This window comes from Podarcis liolepis (genome assembly GCF_965112155.1).
Source record: "Podarcis liolepis genome assembly, chromosome: 6".
NCBI classification, from domain to species: domain Eukaryota; kingdom Metazoa; phylum Chordata; class Lepidosauria; order Squamata; family Lacertidae; genus Podarcis; species Podarcis liolepis.
Window position 1 is genome coordinate 56,027,099 of NC_139559.1, and position 27,711 is coordinate 56,054,809.

Below are 27,711 nucleotides of genomic sequence, written 5' to 3' on the forward strand. Positions count from 1 at the left end.
TCAAGCCTAAAGTCACCTCTATAGCAATATTAATGCTATATCCACTGCAGTCTCCATTGAGGTGCAATGTCTGTTGCAGCATTATGGGATCAGTTTTGGTGGATGCAGCCTACCGGTGCTGATAAGGTGCTTAGGACAATGTGGTAGATGTGTCTTCTTGCCCCTTGCCCCCTTGCCTTGCTAGAACTTGCTGAAATGGTATAACCAGATGAGTCTACGGGTAAATCCATATATCCTTGCAGGAGAGAGTGGTCCTGGCCATCCTGAAAGAGGCGGTGATCTGACCACTGGCTTGTGACAGTCCAGAGGCCTGGGTGAATAAGAATGTTTTTGCTTGGTGTTTAAAAACAGTGCTGCTGCTAGGCCTCCCTCCCTGGGGGCAGCATTCCATAAACAGAGACCCTCTACTGAGAAGGCCCGTCCTTGTGTTCCCACCCTCTGCACCTCAGAGGGGGCACAAGGAGAAGGACCTCAGGTAAAGAACGCAGGGTTCAGGTTGATTCATGTGAGAGAGGCTATCCTTCAGGTGCTGAGGTCGTGAGTCACATAAGGCTTTATAGGTCAAAACCACCTCCATCTCTGCTGAGTGGTGCACTTTAGGGATTCTAGGCATTTACCCAGGGTTTGTGTTTCCTTTGGGAATAAGACACAGTGGAGACTGGCATCTTTATGATATATGGTTTATTTGTACATATATACAACTTAAACCCAGATGAAGGGCTAATTTGTGAGAATTCACATTCCAAGCAGGTCTGGCCTTCGTAAGTGCAGCATTTGATTCAAAGAACTGCAAAAAGGCTTGCTCTGTGTATCTCTTCTCCTGGCTGTCATTCCCAGATCACATGGAGTTCTGCCCCTCCTCCTCCTCCTCCCTTACAGACTCAAGGACCTCCTTCAGCAACTCCTTCAACCTACAACAATATTAACAAAGCTGGAGAATAATTTCTGGTGTCTCACATTTTTTTTGCTAGTGTTGTTTTTTAATAGATAATACAAAACCATTGTTGCTTCTTGGTTTTATGCACGCCATTGCCAGTCTGAATTAGAATATGCACCCCACCTAACAACACAGTGGGAGAAAACAACACTTGTCAGCGCAATGGGGAAGTAGCCAACATATTAACGCTGTCATCTCGAACATACTTATCCGGCAGCAAGTCTTTGGGATTTCTCAGGAAGTATATACTGTACATAGAATCGGGCTCCCTACAGTTGCCCTGAATTAAAACGACGGTCTTAACGGAGAAAGGTTGCCAGCTGCTTCTTATTTGAGGGGATGCAACGTTACACCTTCCAGACAAAAGTGCTACAGCTGTGCCGGGGGGGCTCCTTTTAGAACGAAACGCGTAATCTGACGGGAACTTAATACGGAAAGCATGTCGGGACAAAACGCCTCCTTTGGCGAAGGGGAAAAGCCGCTGGTTTCAACGCCGCCGCAGATCCTGAAGGTGCTTGTTTCTCCCTTTGGCTCGGAGAGGAAGGTGGGGGCCGGGCGTGCAGCGAGAGAAGCCGGGCCTGTAGACATCAGGGCAAGAGGAGGGAGGAGGGAGGGGAGGAGGAGGAGCTCCGGAGCGAGAGAGGCCTGCCTGACAAAAGCTCAGTGCGCAGAAGGCTGGTGACCAGGAAGAAGAACCGCGCTTGGGGCTGAGGGAGGAGACGGGCTCTGTGTATATACCTGGACGCCGCCGACGCCGCTTCCCCTGCCCGTTCCCCCGCCGGAGGTCTAAGCAAGCCCCTTGCCGAGGCCCTAATGGCGGCCGAGGGCTAAGAACGCTCTCCCTTCCCTTCCCAACCCCGCTGCCATTTCTCCGCCGGAGTGCGGCGAGGAAGAGGGGGAGGCGGGCGGGCAGGCAGGCAGGCAGCGGGTCCCTGGGGCGAGCCGACTCGGGGCTAAGCTGCTTATGCAGGCTGGCAGGCTGGCATGAGCTTCCTGAGCTGGGCTCCTGCTGCTGTTGCTGCTGAGGGGAGGCCGGAGGAAAGCCGTCGCCCGGAGCTGCCATTGTGTCTCTGAGGAGGAGGAGGAGGAGGACACCCCCCACTTCCCTTTGGGGAAGATGGGGAATTGCCTGAAATCCCCCACCTCGGATGACATCTCCCTGCTGCACGAGTCCCAGTCGGACAGGGCCAGCTATGGGGATGGGACTGAGCCGGATCAGGAGCCGCCGCCGCCATATCAGGTACCGTGTGTTGGGGGGTGAGGAGAAGGGCAGGGGAAAAACACAACAAATTGAGAGGAGGTCGGGGTCGCCGTGAGAACGGCTGCGCGTGTCAGACGGGCAAACCCGGGGCTGGGCTTGCGGGGTGGGGAAGGAGAGGAATTTAAAAGGTGGACGGGAAGGCTACAAAAAAAAAAACCACCCCAAAACACAGGACAACCTGGTGGGGAAGAGGCTTCATTTATTGATATTTGTGTGGATGTGCACAGTTTTGTTGGGGGTGTTGTTGTTTTGTTTTTTAAATGAAAATCCCTCATACATGTGACATTTATGCAACGGCTAGGAATCGATATTAACCAAAATACTTATACCTCATGAGTTGAATGTCAGAAATTGGGGGCCTCCCTTCTGCCCCCACCTTATCCACCCCCAGTGCTTATTCTACTCCTGAGGTTTGAAATTTGACAACTGTCCAGACCTCTCTCGAAGCTGAACCTCTTGCTTTCAGCCTGATGGGGGAGACTTTCTTTGTTTCTTCTGTGCCTCTCTTGTCTGATTTTCAGCGTTAAAATGCTGCTGTGTTTGTCTTTTAATATGCCGAGCTCCCTTTTTAAAAGGCAGATATATAGAAAACAGCTTTCAGAAGTGAGCTTGGAACACTGTACTGGGCAAAATATATATAACAGCAACAAAAATAAAACAGAACTACATCTTGGGTTGAATAAAACAGATTGTAACCATTTCTACTTGGAAGCAAGCTCCAAATTTCAGCGGGGATTACCTCTGTGTAAGCATGTTTCACACCTAATTGATGACACTGTTTTTCTGGACCTGATAACTTAATTATGACATTTTAAAATTATGATTTCAGATATAGTCTCTTCATTTAGGCCACAGAACAGGGGTTCTAGTTTTTCAGCTTGTGCAGCTTCCTTTGTTTCTTCATGCGGTGACATCACTGTCTGGTGTTGTTCTTGTCTCATTACCTTGTTAAGGCGAAGACTGTACACACACACACACACACACACACACACACACACACAGTATCTTTGTCTCAGTTTCTTTATTCTGCCATTCATTATATGCAAAAGCAGTAACTCCAATCATTAATTTTGAACTTTCTTATGGCAATAGATCCTATTTCTCCCAAATGTGATTGTCAGCAGGCCAGGGCAATGACATTTTCCTCCTGGGTGTTTTCTTATTCTCTTTCCCTTGTGTCCTCTCTGGTATGAATTTGCAAGTTTTAGAATTGGGATTATTAGCTTTTTATTGTTTTTCATTAATATTTTTGCTGATGTCAAAATATATGAAGAAAATTTAATCTGTATTTGCGTTCATTTTATAACCAGAAAAACACACTTATTTATGTTTTGGAGAAACAATAAATTATTTTTGTCTCATTGATTTACATCTAACAGTGTATTAATCTAGATTTATTCCTTGGTATTAGAACAGCTGTAAACAGAATGAATTATTTTATGAATATATAAGGCTTGGATTCTAAGCAATTATATTTCCATATTTTATTTAAGATAAAGGAAGTATTGATTCTCCCCCTCCCCCCCATCACTTTATTTTTTACAGGATATGAGATGTTTTCTTAGCAAGCACTGAATCTTGAAATGTGACTTGCACCCTCATCTCAAACATAAGCCTGGTGAGCTTAGCACATTAAATCATAGTTAAAAACAAACAATGGTTTAATGTAAAAAAGCAAGGTGCACACGGCTCAAAAGTTCTCCCTTTGCTTGTCCGCTGCTGACCCATTGGAAAACAAGACAGTCTGGCTTGTTGTGACGTGTGAATCTTGGCTTACTTTACTTCTCAATTATGTGTTTGGGGAAAACAAACCACAAACCCATGTTCAGGCATCACAGCAAGCCAGAGAGTCACTTGTTTCCTGGTGATACAGCAGGAGTGGAGCCATGTTCAAAATTCCCCCAGAATTTTTTGCGCTTGGCTTTCGGCCACTTGCGACCAAGTGAAGATGCCCGGGCACCAGGATGGTGCCCAATATCTGCACCGTCTGGCAGGCTGGTGCACAGCAGCGGGGCTTTTTGCTGCCATGCTATGGCGTAAGTCACCTGGTTCACACCATAGTGCTTCAGCGAAAGGGCAGTCTCTTCTTCTGCAAGCCAGCTGATTTGCGCAGTTGTGTAGCAGCAGAAGACTTCATCTTTTGTAGAGCATTATGTACCACTCCACATTTTTCCATCTGTGTGGGGCAGGGCTGAGGTCCTGCTATAAGTAGTAGTGCTGAGCCCAGCTTGGAGGCCAGCAGCTCGCTTGCCCGCTTGCCCCATCGCCTGATCCCTGTGGCAGGGCTGCACCGGGTCCCTGCTGCTCTCACTCCTCCTGCTTGCACAGCCTGTCTGCACTTGGGAAAGCCAAGACTTGGAGGTGTTCAAGCTGATGGAGGAGGTCCTGCAAAACTTTAACTCCTGATGTTTAGACAGGAGCAGTGAACAACACTATAGTTAACTGTTGTAGCTTGTCTTCACTTACCCCACCCCACTGCCCTGCTCAGTTGTGAAGAATATTCTTACGTTAAGAATGGTCCGAGTGACCATTAAGAAAAAGGGACAGGAATAGGCCAATATATATGTGGATCAAGTGACTTTTCTTCTTTAAGTTCTCAACTTAACTCAACTCCTAGTTCAAGGTTGTCATCTGCACTAGCCAGATGTTTAACTGATAATCAACCACAGTCAGTTCATCATTTGAAAAATAAGACTTTAGAGCCATCTTGCCCCAAAATGGCAACTAGACATTCAATTTTGGCGACTGTAACCTTGATTAAAGGTGCCATTTGGTCCCTAGCTTATATATCTGTGTTTCAAACATTGGAGTGGAGCAAGAATTTTTAAAACATACTGCACATTCACATTAAACCATATTTTGTTTTTAACTATGGTTTTAATGTGACATGTAGACCAGGCCATTTGAACTCCCATTGAGTTCAATGAGATACATTTCCAGCTGAAGTATGCATGCATATGATTGCAGCCTTGGTATTTTGGAATGGGGTTTGATAAAATGCTGCTCCTAAAAACACTAGCAGTCATCCAGTGAAGTTATATCTGCACGTACAAGAGACTGTTCATTTGGCGTTTTTCATTTTTACCTTGGGTGCATGCATGTATCTGGCATGCACATTAATCAGGATCACATTCACAACTATCATGTTGCAAGGACTTACTTCCATGTATTTAATATCAGGATGTAAAGTCATTCAAAATATTCAAATAATAAATAGTTAACAAAATTACAGGAAGTATTTAATTTATATCGGTCACCTACAGGTGTTTTAGATGATAATTATAGGTTGGCTCTGATGGACTGTGTGAATGATTCAAAAGAAGAGAATGCAGGGATGTTATAGAAGGATCACCAATATCTGAATCTTGTGCATAACTTTGCACACTTTTGGGAAATAGATGGCACTGAAAAAAGTGGGACTTTTTCTTTCTGAGTATTGATATGCAAGGCTGCTTTTCCTATGCACAGTTACTTGGGTGTACTGTATATTCCATTGAACTCAGATTATCTCAATAAACATGAATAGGATAGGCTCTGCACAGTTGCAATTATGTGCACACTTATTTAGGATTTTGTCTAATTGAAGTCAGTGAAATTTACTTTTAGGTAAAGATGCATAAGTTAGAAGGCTGCAGTCTTAACATACTTACTAAAGCGTAAATATGATTGAACTCAGTGGATAGTTCTGAGTGAACATTCTTAAACTGCAATTCTGTATCCACTTATCTCTACTACCCCTCCTTTATCCCCTCATATACCCCAATTATACACTGAATATATAGGTCATAAACTCTCACACTAATGGAACAGAAGGAGGTGAGGCAGGAAAGAGTTAATGTATTCTGTTATATACCACATTTAGCAACTGGCGGCAGAAAATATTTGTCTGCTACCATTTTATTTTGCTCATGTTTCCCATTATATTCCCCCCCCTGATTTGTAGTAATAATTGGTTAGCATATATTTCCACAACTATTATACTTCTTATATTTCATATCATTCTTAGTGGTAAATGTTTGTGTATATACAAAGGATATTTGTATATAACACTGGTGAATAAAGGAATACAGTAATTTACTACACTTTCACGACAACAATATGTCTCTTACCTTTTAATTTGTCTATAAGGAAACAGTTTCCAACCAGTGTTTTTCTAAGCTAATTCCAAATTACTTATCTTTTTTTTTAAAAAAAACCTATTCTGATTGACTTGAACTTTTTCCTTTGAGGTTTGTGTGCATGCTTGTGTATTCACTGGGACGTGGGTGGCGCTGTGGGTAAAACCTCAGTGCCTAGGCCTTGCCGGTCGTATGGTCGGCGGTTCGAATCCCCGCGGCGGAGTGAGCTCCCGGCTTTCGGTCCCAGCTCCTGCCCACCTAGCAGTTCGAAAGCACCCCTAAGTGCAAGTAGATAAATAGGTACTGCTTCATAGCGGGAAGGTAAACGGCGTTTCCGTGTGCTGCGCTGGTGCAGGCTCGCCAGAGCAGCTTCGTCACTCTGGGCACGTGACCCGGAAGTGTCTGCGGACAGCGCTGGCTCCCGGCCTCTTAAGTGAGATGAGCGCACAACCCTAGAGTTGGACACGACTGGCCTGTACGGGCAGGGGTACCTTTACCTTTACCTTTTCTGTATTCACATGCACCACTTTGGTTTCCCCTCTTATTCACATTTATTTAGAAGTAATTTAAAGTTTCAAGTAAATGTGCTTAGAAAGAGTAATGATCCCAAAGGATTATTTTATGGTTCCTTTAAGTGCTAAGCAATTGTAAAGGAAATCATGTTTCTTAGCCTGATACATATGGTTGTTTACTATTGCCTTGTGAGCCCTGTATGAATGGAAAGATGAGGCACAAATATTTTACTAAACTAATAAAAGTTATCCAACAACCTAGAAATAGTTTTTGATTAGTTTCAGGTATAACAGTAAAGCTACATAAAGACTTGGGATGTTAAGGATTTTGAAGGAATTGGAAAAAGAACTCCTCCCATCATACTAAATGTTGGGATGAAGTATGATGACATGAGCTAGCTTGTATAGCGTGATTCCAAACCAAAAGATCTCCTGGGACAATACTATAATAATGATATTTTGTCATGTCAGGTTCCTACTGAGTCATTGGAGATGATATGGGTATTGGGAAAAGCTGAGAGTGGGAAATATAAGGCAGGAAGCTGAGTTGCTCTGCTTAAATCAAAGAAGTGTGCTTTGTCATGACCTGCTGTGGTCAAGCCTGTTGGCATTCAGGAACCTGTCTGGCTAGTTTCTTGCTGCTCCCCCTGTTGGCCAGAGTTAGGGCTCTTTTGTGGTGTGCCAGGTACACCTGTGCCTGGAAGCCACAACTATTGCTAGTGTGCTTTGCTGTGCTGCTTGAAATAGTTCTTTGTTGTGGCACAAATGGTGAATCCATTGTTAGAGCTAAGCTTGAAAACTATTAGAGCTATGGAGAAATGTGTTCAGTTGCTGTTGCAGACACTTTAATTTTGGCAAAGATATGAAAGTTGAATTCGTATTGCTAGTTTCTAGTTGAATTGCTAGTTGAATATTTAAATACTTTTCCTTTAATTGAGTGTGTGTCTGTGTTTAATCCAACTATATGGTGAATACCTGAAATAGTGTTGCTTTATCAAAATAGACTTTGAGATTGCATTTGACATAATTGATCTGCTGGATCTGGTTCATCTGATACTTTAACACTGGCTCTTAAACATAAGGAGCTTTTAATTAAATAGGCTATAATAACTGAAAACCAGAGTCACCAGTGCATATTTCATTATGAAGTGGATAATGTAGTTCAATCCTGTGCATGTTTCATTCAGACGTATGTCCTAATTAGTACATTAAGCTAACTCAGTGTCCATGAGCATAAGATTGCAGCCTAAAAAACTGCCATCAACTCCTAGAAAAGCATTGCATTTCTAAAGAAAGGCATATATGTAGAACAATACTATTACATGTTCATTCAGAAGGAAAACTATCGAGTTAAAGGGGTTTACTGCCAGGTAAGTGGGCATATGATTGCACCCATGGTGATGTTTGTTACAGCATTTCCAGCTGCAAAAAAATCTAAAGGCTGTATTGATTTATGCAAGTTCTAGAGAGATCAGGTCACGATTTTAAATATTTTTTGTGAGCCTGTAATTTTTTTCCTGGTTTTGTTACAATACCTTTATGTATTATTCACTGTGTCATAACTAGGCTGTAGCCACCAGTACAAGGCTGACTTTAACAGCAAAAGCACATTTCCCCAAAACATAGAATGCCAACACTGATTCCTTTGGAGGTGCCATATCCATATTCAGGTTGGACTTGCAAACTTAATTTGTTAGCAAGGATCTCCCCTAATACTTATATCATTTCCTTTGTGTTTTTATACATACACAAAGGGATGTATTAGCACTAACTTTTACCCAGCACAATGTCCTGTTCCTAGGTTGGAAGTAGGGGTGAGTGGGACAGTAGAGGAACGCTCACATTTTTCATCCTCTAACAACTATTGTACAAAAGACATGAGGTAAAATACATTGGAAGTACTAAATAGAAATATCTACAAAAAGGAAAGGTTACCAGGTTGGGGTATCCTTGCAGGTGCTCCTATTTATTTGAAAGATTTACATGAGGTAATTCCTTTGAGTGATATAGTAAAACTGCATTCTCATAATGTGGCAATATGGTGCTGCCGTAACAAAGAAATAGTGCAGTTTGTCTTTCCTCACCAACGAGGTCACAGTAACGAGGTCCAGTAAGTCGCTCTTCACACTTGTGCAACTATCACTTCTTATTGTAATAGACATTTGTTCTTGGAAGCACATTGTTCTAACCAAGTAACATCATGCAATTTTATCAGGTGGTGCTGTGGATGCCGTAACAGCTGGGCCTTCGCTTTAACCCTTTCTGCACTACAGCACTCCCCTCCCTTTGAATGCTGTACATCACTTTGGCTATACAGTGGTACCTCGGGTTACATACGCTTCAGGTTACAGACTCTGCTAACCCGGAAATAGTACCTCGGGTTAAGAACTTTGCTTCAGGATGAGAACAGAAATCGCATGGCAGCAGCGCAGCAGCAGCGGGAGGCCCCATTAGCTAAAGTGGTGCTTCATGTTAAGAATGGACCTCCGGAACAAATTAAGTATGTAACCAGAGGTACCACTGTAATCCTTTGGTTATAAACCCCATTGTACTCAGTGGACTTGCATCTGAGTAGTTGTTAGTAGGTGAGGTAGGGTAACATTTCAGACAAATGCCATTTGTCCCAGTAAGGGCCATTCAGGGTGATTGTTTCATGAAATTCCTTTTGATCATACTAAATTTATGAACTCTGAGTAGAAGAAGAACTGTCATTTAGAAACTAGTTTATTTTATATTTGGCAGTTTATTCAAGCTTTTGTTGTTTCCAGCTCCACTTTTAGCGCTCAACTTTCTGAGGTTTGAAGCTTTCTGATGTCATAAAAGTTCAATTTCTGCAGCTGTTCCAGCTCAATAACTTCATGGCTTAGTAATGGAAAAAGTCACATTCCAGTGAACTTGATTGGACCCAGCATTTATATACATAAAGTTCTCCCTCTCTTGCCAACTGAAAAGAGCATCCCTAAGGGTTCGGGCCTGTTCTTAGAGGGAGGTTAGAGAGCCTTATGTAAAACTGCCCTTACCCATTCATAATGTTCAGAGAATTGTAGTCATAAAGTATATCTGTTAAATGCCAGGTGTGTATGTGTGAGACTGCATGGTAGATTTCAATAGGAAAAATTTAAAAATAAAGATGAAATAGTGGGAACTTATTAGTCTTTATTTACTTTTTTTAGCGTATTTGTGCAATGTTGGGGCATCTCACTTGGATGCTACAAAGTAGGTTAATGGGACAAATCAAGCCAATCAGTTATGTTAAAGTAAGCTGCTGCTGCTTTTTAGGGGGAAACGCCCCTCCCATTATTTTTCAAGGCAGACTTTCAAAATCCTGATTCGGTATTGTTCTCTTGTTAATTATATATTCTTTGCTCATGCTCTATTTACACTGAAGATCTATAGCAGTTCTTCAGGAGTAGTTTATTTATTCTAAATATTTATATCACTTTTTACTTCGAAATTTTAGGGCTCTAGAAATCTGGATGTCGCTGGACTACAATTACCATCATCCCTGGCCATTGGCCATGGTGGCTGGGGCTGATGGGAATTGTAGTTCAGCAAATATCTGGAGGGCCAACAACTCCCAACCCCTGCAACAATCTCATCAAGAGGTTACCAGGAGAAAGTTCCATTATTTCTTGTGTCCTGAACAGTACTAGATGTGAGTGAATATGAGTGAATAACCATTTAACAAGCTGGTTTTTTGTCTGTATTCTCTTTTATCACCCTGCCAGCTGGTGAGGAGAATCTTGCCATTCCTCTGCTTTCCTAGATTTATGGTTGGGTTCAGAGGTGTGACAAGATTCCTCACTACTCCGCAGGACAATACAAATGACAATACAACAGCTGGACAGCTAAGTTGGTTAGAGCATGGTGCTGATAATGCCAAGGTTTAAGGTTCGATGCCCGTAAGGGATAGCTGCATATTCCTGCATTGCAGGGAGTTGGACTAGATAATCCTCAGGGTCCCTTTCAACTTATGGTTCTATGAGCATCTTATAAAGTGGTTACATGCACACCTCGGTAGAGTATCACTTGCCTAATGGTTGTCTTTGTTCACCCTTTGTATGAGATAGAAGTGGGCAAGCTCTTTCTGGCTTCTTCATAGGAAGAGGGATTTTCAGTTCCTTCAGGGTTCCACTCCTCCCTTAGCTGCAAGTCAGCTCTTTTGACTGTTCTCACACTTTCACTGTGTGGTATGACATTGGCAGTAAATACAAGCTTTCCAGTAACCATGTGCTGCAAAAGGACATTACTTTTGGAGTATGATCCTGAAAGGTAAAAATACTAATATTTGAAATTGTATTTATTTATAATATTTATATAAAGGTAAAGGGACCCCTGACCATTAGGTCGAGTCGTGGCCGACTCTGGGGTTGCAGCGCTCATCTTGCTTGATTGGCCGAGGGAGCCGGTGTACAGCTTCTGGGTCATGTGGCCAGCATGACTAAGCTGCTTCTGGCGAACCAGAGCAGCGCACGGAAACGCAGTTTACCTTCCCGCTGGAGCAGTACCTATTTATCTACTTGCACTTTGACGTGCTTTTGAACTGCTAGGTTGGCAGGAGCAGGCACCAAGCAATGGGAGCTCACCCCATCATGGGTATTCGAACTGCTGGCCTTCTGATCAGCAAGTCCTAGGCTCTGTGGTTTAACCCACAGCGCCACCCGCATCCCTATTTATATACTCACCAATAATTAAGCATCTCTGGGCAGTTTACAGTAAGTGTGTCATCAGGTCTTCATATGTTGGTGAAAGATTATTTAGAGGGTGTTTGCATCTGTTTTGATGTATGTAAGCGGGTGATAAACTCACGAGACATCGATGGTTACAATAACGTCATTCATTTCTGTCATGGGACTCGGCTGTGTTTCCTTCTCTTCTCAAAACTGTCATTTATTACAGTAGATTTGTTTCCACAGCAACAGACTTTGGTAAATAGTGGAGTGCTAGAAAGGGTTGGGCTTGGGTGGGGGAGTGGGAGCTTTGCTGTGTTTTCAAAATGCTTAAGTCACATTGTGCTTTTACGATGCTCAGTTTTCCTTTATCACTTATAGAACTTGTGTCTGCTTTCACAGCAAATGATTTATACTGATCAAAAATGTAATTCTATTCTAGGGAAGATACAGCAGAAAATGCTTAATTCCGAGTCTCTAGCTATGGAGAGCACACTCCAGTTGTATTTGTGCATGGAAGACAGAATGCAGTGACCTCCATGCATGCAGAGAGACATGCCATGTGCCAGGTTTGCACACTGCCTGTATCTGCATTCAGTCCCTGAGGACTCTTGGAGCATAAAAACTATGTCATATGATTGCCATTCCAGCATTATTTTATAAATGAGCTAAACCAAATGTCTTACAAACCTAATTTGGTTTGTGGGCTCTTCAGATTTCATTGTCTGTGTCATCACTTACATTCAGAGGTGCTCGAGTGCTTCAGAAAACTTACTTAGTGTCATGCTCATCCCTGTTTATCATAGTGTCAGCATAGCTCAAGGACTAAGAGTAGCAGTTGTTTTTTTAAGAGAATTTAGCATCCTGGTCCTTACCTCTAACATGTTTAATTGAGTTTATGAATTTAAATGTTGCCCTTCAATTTGAAAACAGTTCCAGTATTTATTTTCTTTAATAGGGTGATAGCCTGCTTTAAAGCTCTGGTGTCCCAACATACCCATGGTAAAATGAGGGGAAAACAAAGGTTATTAATGATTTTATTTTGTATGGCTGTTCCAGGTAGAGTTTATTAATCCACTTTGATGCTGAATTGCTGTAAGAAACTGTAATCTACTCAGCTATTCTATCGTAATCTCTTATATAGGGACAATGAATTTACAGCAGAAGTGATACTGTTGTTTGACTGAACTTCAAAAATCTCATTATGTTTCAACAAGATGTATTGGCTGAACTCCAACTTTGGTAGCACAACTGTATTCTGGCTAACTACATTCTCCTTGTAGTTTAATACAGAACAGCTATTCTCAGTCACTCCTCTATTTAAGCTAAGATATCTAAAATGACAAGCTGCCAAATTGCAGGATTGATACTGTGCCAAAATGCCTGCAACAAGATAGTTGACTAAGACTGTAGTCACCAAAATACGTCTTCCAGAGTCATGTTGGAACTAATAGGACTAACTGTGGGATAAGTGGAACCACAATTCAGACAGTTGTGCCATCAGGGAACGATTTTGGGGAAGAAGTCCAGGGTCTCACTCAGATAAATGAATAGGGCTGGCTTACTGCATTTTGAAGTAATACACAGTGCCTGCTAAATGGGGGAGCTGCAATTGACAATAGAGCCAGTGTTGAGCACCCTATGGTATGATTAGTTATTTTGCTGCTTATTAGTTTAAGTTGCCCTGTGCTCCTAAGGAAGAAAGGGCAGGGTAAAAATCTTATAAATAATTAACACATAAATTTGTATAAGATGAACTGGTTTTTGGTTTGGGGTTTAATAGCCCCATTATACTCGTTCTCTAGCCGCCATAACATAACAGCATTGTTTGAAATATACTATATAGCTCTCATTGCCAAGATATAGAGCTCTTTTTGTACACACTAGGACATTGACTAATCTTAACAAGTAGTCCCAAGCCAACAAGCCCCTATATGTATACAAAGGAATTTAAACAGCACCATGTACTCTGTGGTGCAGGATGCTATGTTGTTTAGAAAAACATGAGCAAAGGTTACACCTTTGTGAGCAAAACTTCCCCTTGCATTTCTCTGATCAGTTGGTGCAAACATGGAACAACCATGAAGGGAAGGGCAGCATTTCACACTGGGAAGAGATAGATTGTGAATATTCCTAAGGCTGATTCTTAATATGCAAGCTATGGTTGTAGGGTACCAGCACCACATCTGTGCTAGGCTGAGTAGCCAGCATAGCAATATTGGTATATTGTCTTACTTCTGGGTATTAATGAGTGTGAGGTTTTTAGTACGGTAATTGTCTGTAATGCAATTTCATATTGCATTGTGGTGATCTGTTTAAATTGTGTCCAATACTTTGTCTTGAAACTGGCGTAACACTTTGCATCTTCTGCCTCCAAGCTGATGTCACATAGAGTTTCTTTCATGTTTTATTGCAGGCATGAGATGACTTGCTCAAGTTACTTCCATATCACCATTTTTTAATTAGTACAAGTCACTGATTTGTGAACTCGATAACACTGGAATTCTTTTGAGACTTTCTGAATCTATATATGTGTATATACAAGAGTCACAGAACTGACATTTGACAGTCATCCCATATGTGAAAAATAATACAGGAAGTAACTCTTGGTGGGTGTTTTTTTTTTAAAAAAAGAAGAGTAAGAGTGCTTTTTTATTTATTTTTATTTTTCATTTCATTTCTTTATCACATTTCTTTATAAGTTTCAAAATAATACAAAGGAGGCCATGTACAGTATGCACATTTAACACAGCAAGTTAACAAAAAAAATTAAACATAACAAAAGAAAACATTACTAAAGGAAGTTCAATAAAATGCACATTTGAAACAGCATAGCTGGCAAGAGAATAAAATATTATCTTAAACATACAGCATATATATTTCTGCTGTTACTGCCAATAGTGGCTCAGGCTTGATGACCTTGGTCTCCACTAAGACAGCCAGTATTCGTCTCTCCAGCAGCATCAGCCTTTGTAAGTGGAGTCAGTCAGGACCCTGCTTTCCCAGGCCCGTAAAGGAGCAGATCTTCCAGGACTCACAGCCAAGATTTATTGACATTACTGCAGTTAATAATGAAAATCACAAGCCTGTGGCTCATAGGTATGGTGGTCTTGTGTGTGTTGATCTGTGGTCTAACACATGGGTGATTCTGCAGTATTGTGGAGGTTGGTTTTATTTATTTAGTTTTTATTCCCTTCTGCCCTCATGATTGTAAGAGAAATGATAAGATTATTCTGCAGGGCTCCGTTGGTGGCCGATTTCTGAGATGCCTGCATTTTTCTAACTGATCTATGGGAAACATTACATAATACCCTGAGGATCTAACCAGGAACACCCAGCATTAGCTAGATTCTGGACCAGAATGAACAATCAGCTTTTTCAGTTGTTTTATGTTTCCTTTAGATAAAATTCCAGTTAGTGCTTTGGCAATGATATTTTCATAGTTCAGTATTACAGCAGCCTAAAATGAGTAATTCAGGCAATAAGGCAGTGGACTAGGAGTCAGGAGACTTGGGTTGTGATTTTAGAACTGCAGTGTCTTTCTTATGTGCATCTTGTCCAACAGCTTTGATGATAATTATTTTTTCTTAAACAATCATCCTCCAAAACTCAGTTTCAATAGCTTCATTTCTATGGTACTTTACTAAAATACAAAATCTGGTTAAGTGTATTTAAATGCACTGTGAAGGATGTCAGGCTGCATTGATGTTGTTCCTCAGGTGGTACAGCTAGAGAGATACTGGCTAGCATTAAAATATTCTCATGATAATTTTGGTTTACTTGTTAGGAAAAGTAGTGATCATAATTTGATCTCAGTTGTGCTAAACACTATCAAAATATAGGAGTGCTCATATAAAAAGCACCTTCTTTAACCAATCTACAGCAAACTAAAAATCTAGCATGCTTGATATTAAAGGAACATTGTGTGTATAAATAAACCTTTCTCAAATTTAGCAATATAATGTATTTGTATTTTGGAGGAAATGGTTTTGTTATGTTTTTTGCTAGCTTGCAATTGAGTCTTACTTTCTGAACTCAAAACAGTCAGCTTTCAAACCAGTGGGAGATCAGAGGCTGTGGTAGCCATTCTCCCATCAGAAATGTCATCAGTACTGGTGTTTGATCAAAACCTAAAGTTTGGAGTGAAATGCTCTATTTAGAACCTGAAAAAGTCCTAATCCACCCAGTTTACAGTATGTTGGTTATATGCTAATATAGCTAGATACTTAACCCTTTGTATACATCATATTGCTTTGCCCTATAAATACACAAAACAGTTCCCATACATTGACCTGATATTCCTTACAACAGCAGTGAAAGGTAGACTGGTCTCATATTTGAACCAGGAATTTCACAGTTCATGTTATTAACCATCCTAGCAGCTAAGAAAATATTTTCTTGAACATAGACAATCTGTGTTTTTAGAGTTGGTATCTCTCTGTCTCGGCAGACAATGGAAGAATGTCCCTTTGGGGGTGAAGTCAAACCATTGGAGAGTTACACAGCACCTGTTCTGGCTGTAGAGACATGTTTTGTTGCAGCTGGGGCAGATGAAGGTGTCTGGTTGTGCTGATGCAGGTGTACAATGGTTTTCCTTCTTTCTGCTGTCCTCTCATCAGTCATTCCTCCTTTGGTCACTGCAATGGATACACAACCTGATTATCTGTCTCCAGGCACAGCTTTTTTTAAAAAAACAAAAAACCAATAACCAGTTGTTTGGAAGTTTTTTTTAAAAAAAGTATTATCAACCACCTGAGTGAATATACTTCTTTCTTGCATGTGTCCTTAGTGCAAACATATATTCTGTATTAGAAGTGGTTGAGCTCTGAATGAGATCACTCTTGGACTTGTGCCCTAGAAACTGAAAATGCACAGTCACAGCAGGGATAAGCTTTGGGTTATCACAAAAAGGAATATAGTACAGGGGTACCTCGGGTTAAGAACTTAATTCATTCTGGAGGTCTGTTCTTAACCTGAAACTGTTCTTAACCTGAAGCAGCACTTTAGCTAATGGCGCCTCCTGCTGCCAAAGCACAATTTCTGTTCTCATCCTGAAGCACCATTTCTGGGTTAGCGGAGTCTGTAACCTGAAGCGTATGTAACCTGAAGCATATATAACCCGAGGTACCACTGTCCATGCTTCCCATATCAGATACATTAGTGTAAACACATTTTATTCAACATACAAAGTGCTTTTTGGTTGCTGTTCAGCTGTTGCAATAAGCAAAACAAAAAACCAATTTTTGTAAGCTGTATGGTAAAATTGGAGTGTCTACTTCCCTCATCCCTGAGGGAAATTGTTATTGTAATTTGAGAGAAACATTTTACATCCCCTTTGGATTAGGGGATAAACTAGGGCACCTTGGTTGTGCAGAAAAGGGAAATTCAGCAGGCGTAACTTGCATGACTGCTGCTAAAGGTGCAGAAACCCTTCCCTCTTTTACATCTGGACAGTCCACTTTGGAGCCTTACCAATTAACAAGGTAATTGCTTTAATCAAGCAAGGTGTGGGGTTTTTTTTTTGTATCTACTTTACTCTGTTTCTAGAGAACTAGAATGAACTCAATATGCAATGTTTCAGGGTAAATGGGGTCCATTTTGTGTAGCGCCATACAACACCATTTACTTGTCTTGTTTGGTCATTGATCCTCACAGAATGGATGGTGTCTTAGTTGCTGTTGCTGAGTCCCTCCAAGTAGGGGGCTCTGGTTAATTTAACAGTAGAAGTGTCAGCTCCAGATCTTGTTGCCATGGCCAGAGAGAGATGAAAGATTATACAGGCCTAAGGCTTATTCCAGTTTGTGCACATAATGCTAAACAATAGTAGTGTTGCAGCCAAAAAAGCCCCACCAAGATATCTTGCCAGTTTTAAAAGGGAAGAACTAGGAGGTTTGGTCTTACACACAAAACACTTAAGTAACTTTCACCTCCATCTTGGACAGAAGTTGAGTGATCTGGTTTAAATAAGAAACAGCAGAATTTTCCACAGGCACACATATCAGATGGTAACTCCTACAGTGTATAAAATAAAATAGTCCCAAGAACAAGGATGGAAATATTTGGACTAGGTTGGTGCCGAGAGTGAATTGTGCATGGATGTTGCCTGATTCCAAGTCAGAATATTTATCTAGTGAGCCAGTACTGCCTACTCTGACTGCAACTTTCTAGGGTCTCAGGCAAAGATCTTTCTACCTGAATATTTCAGTTGGATATGACAGATTGATCCTGGGAGCTTCTGCTTCCAAGGTATGTGCTCTATCATTTAAGCTATGGCCTCTCTCCAAATGTGATCCCTCACACATGGTTCCCTATTTATGCAGCTAGGCATTAATCTGCCAGAAATGCCCATCTGTTGATTAAGGTTAAATGCGTATGAGACATATGGCCAACCAGCATGGAGATGCTCAGTCTGTAAAAATCCTAGGGATCGTATATATGCTCCACAAACAGAAACAATTTTCACATTAAAGTGAATTTGTAGGAAACTCAAATGGCAACATTTCTAAACTATCAACTGTCGTGGGGACATACTGTACATAGATATTATATGCTATTTCCCTGATTGCAATCTCCAAAAGCAAGGAATTCCTGCCAACTCCGATCTGAAGGGATGTAAGGGAGGGATTTGTTCATTTCATTGATTCTTTACTTTAAATTTGTGCGGTTTGTATATATTGATTCTGTTTGTGCACCCCCAGTATCATCCAAAGAAGCTGATAAACTGTTGGTTGGAGAGCAACTTTGCAGAAATGTTGAAATAATGTACTTTTCTGTTCTGAAAGTAGTCTGATCATCAAGCCAGTTTTTAAAAAATGCATACTGTTAAGAAGGGGGTGGAATCATGGATCAAATCCAGGCTTTCTTGGAAAGATCTAGGCTTTCTTGGAAAGATCCAGGCTTTCTAGAAATCAACATTCTAGATCCATTTCAAATGGGCTTAGGTCCGGTTTTGGCACAGGAATTGCTTTGATCACCCTGTATGAAGACATCTATTGAGAGAGACAGGGAAATGTAGCAATGTTAATTCTCCTTGACCTCTCAGCAGCTTTTGACACCATCAAAGCACAGTTATTGGGTTTTTCCAAGCCAATTTGTTCTAGAGTCCCTGAATCAAGGTTGGCTAACTCTGTGATCCTTCAGATGTTGTTAGACTTCAACTCCCATTAGCCCAACCACTGATCAGCAATGATGGGAATTACTGCCCAACAACACCTGAATGTTCATAGGTTGGCCACTCTTGTCCCATGTTATGATACTTGGAAGGTAGATTTTATGCTTAGTAATAGAGTTGTATTTCTATCTGAGGTTTCAGATATAGTTCTGTAAAAGTGAAAGACGATGATTAAATCTAAACAGTCAAGGAAGTAATGCCCCTCTAATATATTGCATGCAAGGGAACTGCAGTGGTTCCGTTCCTGCTTCTTGTTGCATACATACTTCTGCAGCGTGGTAGCATTTATCAAAACACTGGAATAGTCTGGGTGCCATTATACTTAGGAAGCTGTTTATATGAGGCAACTTTCTACACAGCTTAGCCAATTTTAACAATGTTGGCATAACCCTCACTCTTCACTGAAGTAGCTTCCAAGGTGGAATGAGCTACTGGTTCCATTTTTCATAGTTACCATGTCACAAATATGGAGAAGCAGCCTGTGGCCTGATTCATGTGCTACTTCGGCTGTTTGATTTGGCTTGTCCTCTCCTGCCTGAAGTGACACAAGCACTGGCTGATGGAAGAGTTGGGGGGTGGGGTGGAGGAGAGGAGCAAGCAAACAGCAGTAGTAAATAAACTATTAAGGAAGGAAATACTTTCTCCCGTCTACAGGGTAAAATGATGCCACTCTATCCCATTGGCTTCGTGGTAAAGCCAGTCCTGCCAGGCAGTGTTTAACTTGGCTGCTTTGCACAATATTTTGTATTGCCCAGGCAAGGCTGCTGCTAACAGGAATGGTTTCTTCAGTCCAAGAAGCAATCTCTATAAATCTACAGTTAATATGCAAGGCAGGTGGGAGCATGAATAGACTTCCATAGAAAGGCTGCTGGAATTTGGAAGGAAGCAGGGATTAAGCAGGGGCCACATCCATTGTTGTAGTATTGTTCATTGCCCCTTGGAAATGAGTTATTTTTGCAGCTTTCTCAAGACAAATGCTTTTGACTTCCAGACCAGGCTGTGCAACCTTTCTGCTGTCCTCGGCAAACACAGCACTTTCTCAATTTAGAGTGCTTAAAATTAACATTTTTTCCTAGTGTGTAAATCGTGATTTATTGGATTTTCAGGAGTAGCTTCTGATAACAATGAATTTTATGTAGACCCTTCCCTTCTTCCACTTCAAAACAAAACAACTTTCTAAGGATGCATTCAGACCAGCACTTCTGTTTATGCAACTGCTTCTGATACTCCACACCACATCCTGTGAATCTTATCGCTGTTTGCACTCTGTTTCCTGAATTTTTTATTCTCACAAAGCTTGTACCTCATTAAAGAGGTACAAGCTGGGGTTGTCCACCTTGGAGATTTGGATCTGAACTATACTGCTGCATGTACTTTTCCAATGAGGCTGAATATGGGACTTTTGCCAGATAAAATGAAATTTATCACACCTGGTAGGGACAGGAACCAAGTGAAGAGCAGCACTGATGAGCCACTAAACTCATCAGGCTGAACTGTACCCTAAGACATTATCCTGGAATGAGGGAGCATGCTGTGCAATAATTGAAGTGCAGAAATCAGTTGCATGTAACAAGGAGCTTTATGCTTCATTAAAATAATTATTATTTCTTGCTCTTCACTTAATTCTTTTTTGCCAGTTTCCAGAATCTTCATTGGATGGATGAATAGTCAGATTCCAGCCCCATTGTCTTGGAGTAATTTAAATTTTTTTAATGCAGAAATTTAATGAAGTTTATTGTAGTTGTATGTTCGGAAAGATTGAGGGCACGAGGAGAAGAGGACGACAGAGGACGAGATGGTTGGACAGTGTTCTCGAAGCTACGAACATGAGTTTGACCAAGCTGCAGAAGACAGGAGTGCCTGGCGTGCTCTGGTCCATGGGGTCACGAAGAGTCAGACACGACTAAACAACAACAAATGCATTCAGCAGTCAGCAATACAAACAAAATAGATTTTATTATTTTTTACCTTTTAAAGATTAGCTATGAGTTGGATTTGGATTTGATATCCCGCCTTTCACTCCCTTTAAGGAGTCTCAAAGCGGCTAACATTCTCCTTTCCCTTCCTCCCCCACAACAAACACTCTGTGAGGTGAGTGGGGCTGAGAGACTTCAAAGAAGTGTGACTGGCCCAAGGTCACCCAGCAGCTGCATGTGGAGGAGCGGAGACACGAACCCGGTTCCCCAGATTAAGGGACTACCGCTCTTAACCACTACACCACACTGGCTCTCCCTTTAGTTTAGTTTCTAGGAAGAGAAAAAAAGTATATAGTCTCAAGAAATGGAAAGAATCACAATTATGTAAATAACACAGAGACAGATAACTATCTACACAGAAATTTATTTGTGGCTTGGTGGTTTAGTGCAGGACCCTGTGTGAATCCAGCCACACATTTGAGATCAACAGACGTCCTCTTGCACATCCCTTTGCTTTGTGGGTTAGGGAAGTTATGCATGGTCAGGTATTTTCAGTAGTGGCACCTGCATTACTTGGTTCCCACTATCACTTAGCAGAAACTAACTGGTATATAATATTTAGTGGTATATAATATTTAGTATATAGTGGTATATAATATTTAATAAATAAATATGGGACAGAAGGTAAAGAAGGTAAATGCTGTTTGAACACAGCAGCTTATGTAGGTTGATGTCTTCCTGCTTTTTTCTGAGTTTTGTTGCTTTTTTAGCCAATGCTGTAGCTGAATGCTGTTTATTGCATTCCAATTTATGTTTTATTGGTTTATGGATTTTTAGAGGATTGTAAACTGCTCTGGGGACTGTTATGAATGAAGGTGCAGGATGAAAGCTATTTAATAAAATAACTTTAGTCACATATAATATTGTAAGTTATAAATGATAATTTACAGGAAAATGCAGTAAGATTAGAGTTCAAAGCAGAGCCCTCAAAGTAATCTGTGAAGCTGGTATATCTGATTTATAGGCGAACTCAGTCTGAGGGTCCTCTTGTGGATCCCAGCCCCCTGAGGTCAGTCAGGTGGCAGCCAAAGGGGGCCCTTTCCTTGGAACTTTCTAAACACATTTGCTAGGTACCACCTTTGTTGTTTTTAAGTGCCAGATTCTCCTGTTCCCTCACACTTCATCTGCTTGTTTATTGCTGTGGTTTGCCGTTCTTTAAAGATCATGTTATAAGCAATCTTTTTTTGTGGCTGCATTTATTGTGGCTAGGGGCCTCAAAAGCCAGCAGTGGTCTGGGCCTCCCCAGGCTTCTATTCAACCATCAACATTAGGTGGTTAGGGTTATGCTCACAGTTATGAAAATTGTAGAAAAAAACTCTCAAATTACAGTCTTTTATTTATAGTAGGCAGCAGGCACCCTAAGGAACTAGGTTTGGGTAAACAAAAGAAGGTAAAACAACATATCTTTTTAAAAATCAAAATTGGTATTTGGGTTTTCTTTGGTATAATATTGTACATCAATATGCCCAGGAAAATGTTTTTGTAATCATGATAGATGTTTTTAATGGTGGGGTAAGAAAAATCACTACCCTTAAATTTCACTACCCTTAAATTTCTATAAAGTTCACTATACAGTTTTTGTTTTTTTGCTATATCCCTATCCTGCCTTGCTCTGCTACATACCTAGTCTCCACAACAGACCCCAAGAGTGGTATGTTTCAGGGCAAACTGCCTTCTAGTTTGTTTCCAGGTGTCAAGATTAGGCTCTTTCTGTCTTCCAGGTGTCAAGATTAGGCTCTTTCTGTCTTCTTGTGTTTCGAAGGCATATACTTTCTTTCAATTTTAGTTACTGCATACAAGGGTTCAAGCTCATATATGTCTTACAGGAGTAAAAAACAGAATTCTCTTCTCTGTTGTGGTCTAGAAGCTCCAATTCTAAATATCTGAAGCAGCTCAATGGGCCTAGAATGGTCTCCTTGAGCCAACAAATTTTGAGCACACCAAAGTCAGTGCTATGATTTGTAACAGTCTGACAATCAGTATACCTATTTTTAACTAGTATTAGTGTCACAGCACAATATTGGTTGGTCAGACAACACACTTGAACAGCAATTAGAGTATTTTCTGATTTTTTTATATAAATCATGTTGAACATTGTATCAATTTATTAAACTGAAAAAAGTAATCTTCAGATTATCTTTATCCAAGGATTAGTAGTTTCCCAGCTACGACCTCTTTTCAAAGCATTATAATATCATTATTAATGGTTATGCTGGCTGGGGCTGATGGGAATTGTAGTCCAAAAATCCAGGAGAGCACCTGGCTGTGGATGGCTGAACTAGCCACTTGAAGAGTCTTTATTATTTTTCATAATTTAACCTCTTTCTTAACACTAGAAAACCTAACGTTAACTATGCATGCTATGAAGTTTGCTCTTTATCAACTTTCCCCCATACCACACATAATTGCATATACCGCTATCATTTCTCTTCCCGCACCCTTTACTCACTTTCCCCACTAAAGCAACACGTTTAACATAACCTTTCCTCTCCAGCCCCCAAAACATTTTGGTTCTCAATTTAGCACTTTTTTCAGGTCAATGATATCCTTTTTTTAGGTACGGCAAGCAGAACTTGAACATAGTATTTGTATAATGGTAGTATTATGATATAAGCAATTTTATTTTCAGTCCCTTTCTTTCATGGGATTCTAATTTTCATAGCTGCTGCACACTGGGTTAGCATTTTCATTGATCTAGTTCCTCTAAGCCCAATATCTCTTTCCTAGTCAGTTGCCAATTAGCATAATTGTGAAGTGGTTTTGTTTTTTTTACCTTATGTGTTACTTCATACTTGCTCCCTTCCCCCATGTAACTTCTTACATAGAATCCCCATTTGCCATTTAATGCCATTGCATCCAGGATTGTAGATAAGGTCTCCCCTTAACCACAACCTGTAACCCCAAAAACATGGTTAAGGAGAGCTCTTATCACAGTTGTGGGTCTATACAACATGCTGAGCCAAACCTTGGCTTGGCTGCCACCCATCTATCACCTAAAAAGACCAGGGAGGAGCAAAATCTACTCCTCGCAAGCCAGCATGTTTGCACCAAGCCATGGTTCGGCTTAGTGTGACATGCAAATGTGGCTGACATGCTGCAAAATGCACAGACCTGCCCCCATTGCATCCAGTTTGACCTTTATTGCTGAATATTGCTGTTCTTTAATTTGGTTTCTTATTTGCAAAAAGGGATGGAACATACTCAGTAGTTACACCCCTGTGAAATAACATACACTAATTGTCCAAAGATAAAAAAGGGCTTCTGAATGATAAATGAAGGGCACAAAGAAAAGTGGAATGGGGAAGTCTCCATTTTACAGTCCGTAAGCGCCTTCTGCTGAAGATTAACAGATGTCCATCTGGCAGCTCTCATGTATCCATTTGTTCATAGCTTTGGGGGGGGGGGCTTCGGGGATTAAGTGAAACTAGGAATCCCTTCCATTAGTAATTGGTCTTTAAAAAATCACTGCATGGTAACCTGCCATTTACATACAGCATAAATGTGGGAAGAGGGGTGAATCAAAGGGAAGCCTTTTACAGGAACTGTTCTGAGGAGTTGGCTGTTCGGTATAGAAGATGCTGAGTGTTATATGTGTGCTAATGCAGTGTGTTCAGATAGATTATGTGATTATTCACAGTGTGCATACATACAGGGTATGGATGGAAGAAAACCAAAAATGCAGCCCACAGTGAGTCAGCTAAAAATCATAATTGCACAGAGGTGCATTTTATCCTTGCCCACGTGCAGCTCTTCTGTTGCTTTGTGGCAACACTGTTGTGTCTCAACACTGAAACTACAGTGATGTGGTTGTGCAAATGACCCTGTACCTGTGATTGTTGAGATGGCACACCTTAGCCCAGGAAACTTACAGGTGACGTAGCTGCACTAACACCACACAAAAAGGAGTATGTATTTGAGATATTGCTACCATAAATGTGCCTGGAGATTTTATAGAGACTTTCACTTAAACTTTTAAAATGTGTGTGTGTGTGTGTGTGTGGTGTTTTTTCCATTTAAATAGAACTAGTTGTATTGTCTGGGCACAAGGGTATTCAAAAACCTTCAGTATTTCAGATGTTTGAGTGGTCTGTTACATTTCATTTCTATGACGCTAACTTACAACATCAAGTTACTGTTTGTTTTAAGCAGATGATGAGATTGGTGTCAAGTAATAGTTAAAATATATAATTTTCTCTGTATTGGCAGGCCATATGTTCATCAGTTAGCCAGCCTGCAAGCATAATTTTCCAATTCTCATGTCATAGTTATGCATTTGTTTTACTAATCCATAGGCAACTAATAGAAACAAAAGTCAAATTGTCTGTACAGAGAACATCCTAAAATAGATCCATGCCAGCTTCCCAGCAATGATGGCACTGCAGTTTGCCCCATTTTATGGCTTATAAGACTAAAAAGGAGAATGAAGTGTTACACACATTTCCTCCCAGAAAGAAAGAGGTTTAAATTTCCATATACTGTGAAGTCCATTTCTATCATTACTTTAAAACTGACAAAGCAAATGCATTTGTTTTCATTTTCTTTCTTTTAATTTTAGGAACAGGTTCCAGTTCCAGTTTACCATCCTACTCCCAGCCAGACCCGCCTAGCAACCCAGCTTACAGAAGAGGAACAAATTAGGATAGCGCAACGAATAGGCCTTATACAGCACCTGCCGAAAGGAGTCTATGATCCAGGAAGAGATGGTTCTGAGAAAAAGATCAGAGAGTAAGTGCCATTTTTTGTGGTAACATCACTTATGTAAATACATGAAATAGCTGCACTAAAAGCAATTACTTATCAGTTTTCATCAATGTGTAAGTTGCTTCTCATCAGAATAATTGTTGCAAAGAAGAAATTAGATAATGCAATATGTGAAAACATCAGAAAAATCCACAAAATACGATAGAAGAAAAATCTCATAGATCAGATAAAGTTAAGCAAATCCACCACAGGCTTTGCTGAATAAGAATTATCTTGCAGTGATAAGGAACCACAAAGATGTAGTTGTTCATGCTACCAGGGGAAGGTTGTGCCACTACTGAGAATACCCATATTCTCAGTCTTCTTCAGAACCTTTTTGACATAGGCTGCTTCCAGACAGTACAGTGGTGCCTTGCAAGACGAAAAGAATCCGTTCTGTGATTCTCTTCGTCTAGCGGTTTTTTCGTCTTGCGAAGCAAGCCCATTGACAGATTAGCAGATTAGCGCTTTTAGCGGCTTATCTGCTGATCGGATCAGCTGATAAGCGGCTTAGCGGCTTAGAAAAAGGGGGGGAAAGGGAAAAAACCCCGCAGGAACTCGCAAGGCATTGTCGTCTGGCGAAGCAAGCCCATAGGAAATTCGTTTTGCGAAGCACCTCCAAAACAGAAAACCCTTTCGTCTAGCGGGTTTTCCGTCTTGCGAGGCATTCATCTTGCGGGGCACCACTGTAATTTATTGTGGAATTAGTGCTGCTCATGCATGCTAATTTTTTCATGCATTCCATGTGACATTGTCAAAACAATCCCAGCCCATTACTCCCCTCACTTTATAAACTGGATTTTCACTACCATAGAAAATCATGTAAGTATTATACATCTGCAGCCACTAATGGCGTAGATGCTTGTTAGTGCATTTTTGGGATGAGTGATTTCTTAAATATAAAATGCTGTTTCAATAGGTGACCTGTAATTCCGGACCCCTATTACTGTTTACCCCAAACCTGCACACAAGCTAGCCACCCAGAGAATTTGAGTGTAGCTGTTTTCATCAGCTGCTGTAACCTGATGAGGAGGAACACTTGCAGTATTGCCTCAGACTGCATATACATACAATCACTCTTATTTCTTCCTTGCCTAACCACAGAGATCTTGCACAAGACTTCAGTAATTTTTTTTAACCCAACTCCTTCATTTTGCCCACTGTGAAATAAGGCTGGCAATATTTGCTCTTGAACACTACTCAGAAATTTGGAGCAATGTGCAACCGAAGCCTTCTGTGCCCCATCTCACACTATTATGTAAAATCTGGATCCAAAACCAGTAACGCTAATCCAGTTGGGTTTGTCATGCTGATTTCTGAGGGGCTCCTGGCGAAGTGGGTTGGTGGGTGGCACATAGCTGTCACAGCTGAGTAATGACTGAAGAGGATGGACAACCTAGTGGATACTGTGAGCCAGTCCTCCACACAGCAGTCATGACATCATTTTTGTCTAATTCACAATGGATTAATTAAGAAACTGGGTTGCCCTTTCTGGTTGCAAAAGGATACTTCTAATTAAGTTCCAACATTGCCTGCTGATCTTTGAAGGTGGGCCTATAGGGAAGGTCATATCAAGTGAATATAGTAGTAAGTTTGTTTCCAGGAAGACCTCCCTCTGCTACCAAGAAACTTCATAAGGCAGCAAGCAGTTTCCCTCCACATGTCTCCTTCACACCTGTACAGCTCAGTGCTCCTAGTAATTGGATATGCTCTTTCCGTAATGGCACTACAAGGCAAACACACTTATAAGAAAAAAAACCTCATGCTGTGGGTATTTCTAGACTGATTTTGAGTTATATTTTGCTTTCCTTCATGGCTCAAAGCAGCTTGCAACTTTAAGGTATTACCGTCGAAAATGATTCCAGAGTAAGCTACAAAAGAGTTACAATAAACTTTGGACCACCGGGGGGGGGGAATATCAAGAGTTGTATCTAGCATTGCCTGTGCAGAGTTGCCCTCATGTAATGGAGCTTCTTGCTGCCCCCGCCCCCCAAATCTCCTGAGCTTCCTCCCACTTTCTGGAACAGATGGAGGGTGTGTGCAGGCTGCAAGGGAAAGTTCTGTTAGACAAGCAGAAGTCTGCTCTGTTAGTGGAACAACAAGTGTTTAATATGGCTCCAAATCTACAGGAGGGAAAGACCTTCCTTAGGGCCAACCAAAAGACCACAAAATAGTGGTCAAGTTTCTGAGTTCTGTATAGCATTTCATGATGCTGAATGTTAAGCAGAAAAAGTAAGAAAAAAGTTGGCATGATAATATTGCCATGAAATTTGCAATTATAACAGCCTTAGAGTTCTGCTGACTTATTTGGATTAACCTCTGCTAA

The 27,711-nt window shown here is 41.0% G+C and overlaps 1 protein-coding gene across 2 annotated transcripts in view; it reads left to right on the forward strand.

The window, feature by feature from the left end:
• Positions 1–1,361: 1,361 nt before the first annotated feature.
• RNF11 (ring finger protein 11) overlaps positions 1,362–27,711 on the forward strand; it is a 29,730-nt gene continuing 3,380 nt past the window's right edge. Inside the window, exons 1-2 of one of the 2 annotated variants that reach the window (XM_083509766.1) lie at positions 1,362–1,448; positions 25,201–25,370. In XM_083509766.1, the coding sequence (XP_083365892.1) occupies positions 1,377–1,448; positions 25,201–25,370 (242 nt within the window). In that variant the 5' untranslated portion in view covers positions 1,362–1,376. Of the gene's footprint in view, positions 1,449–1,528; positions 2,178–25,200; positions 25,371–27,711 lie in introns of those variants that run through there. The other variant, XM_083509765.1, reaches the window with a different exon arrangement.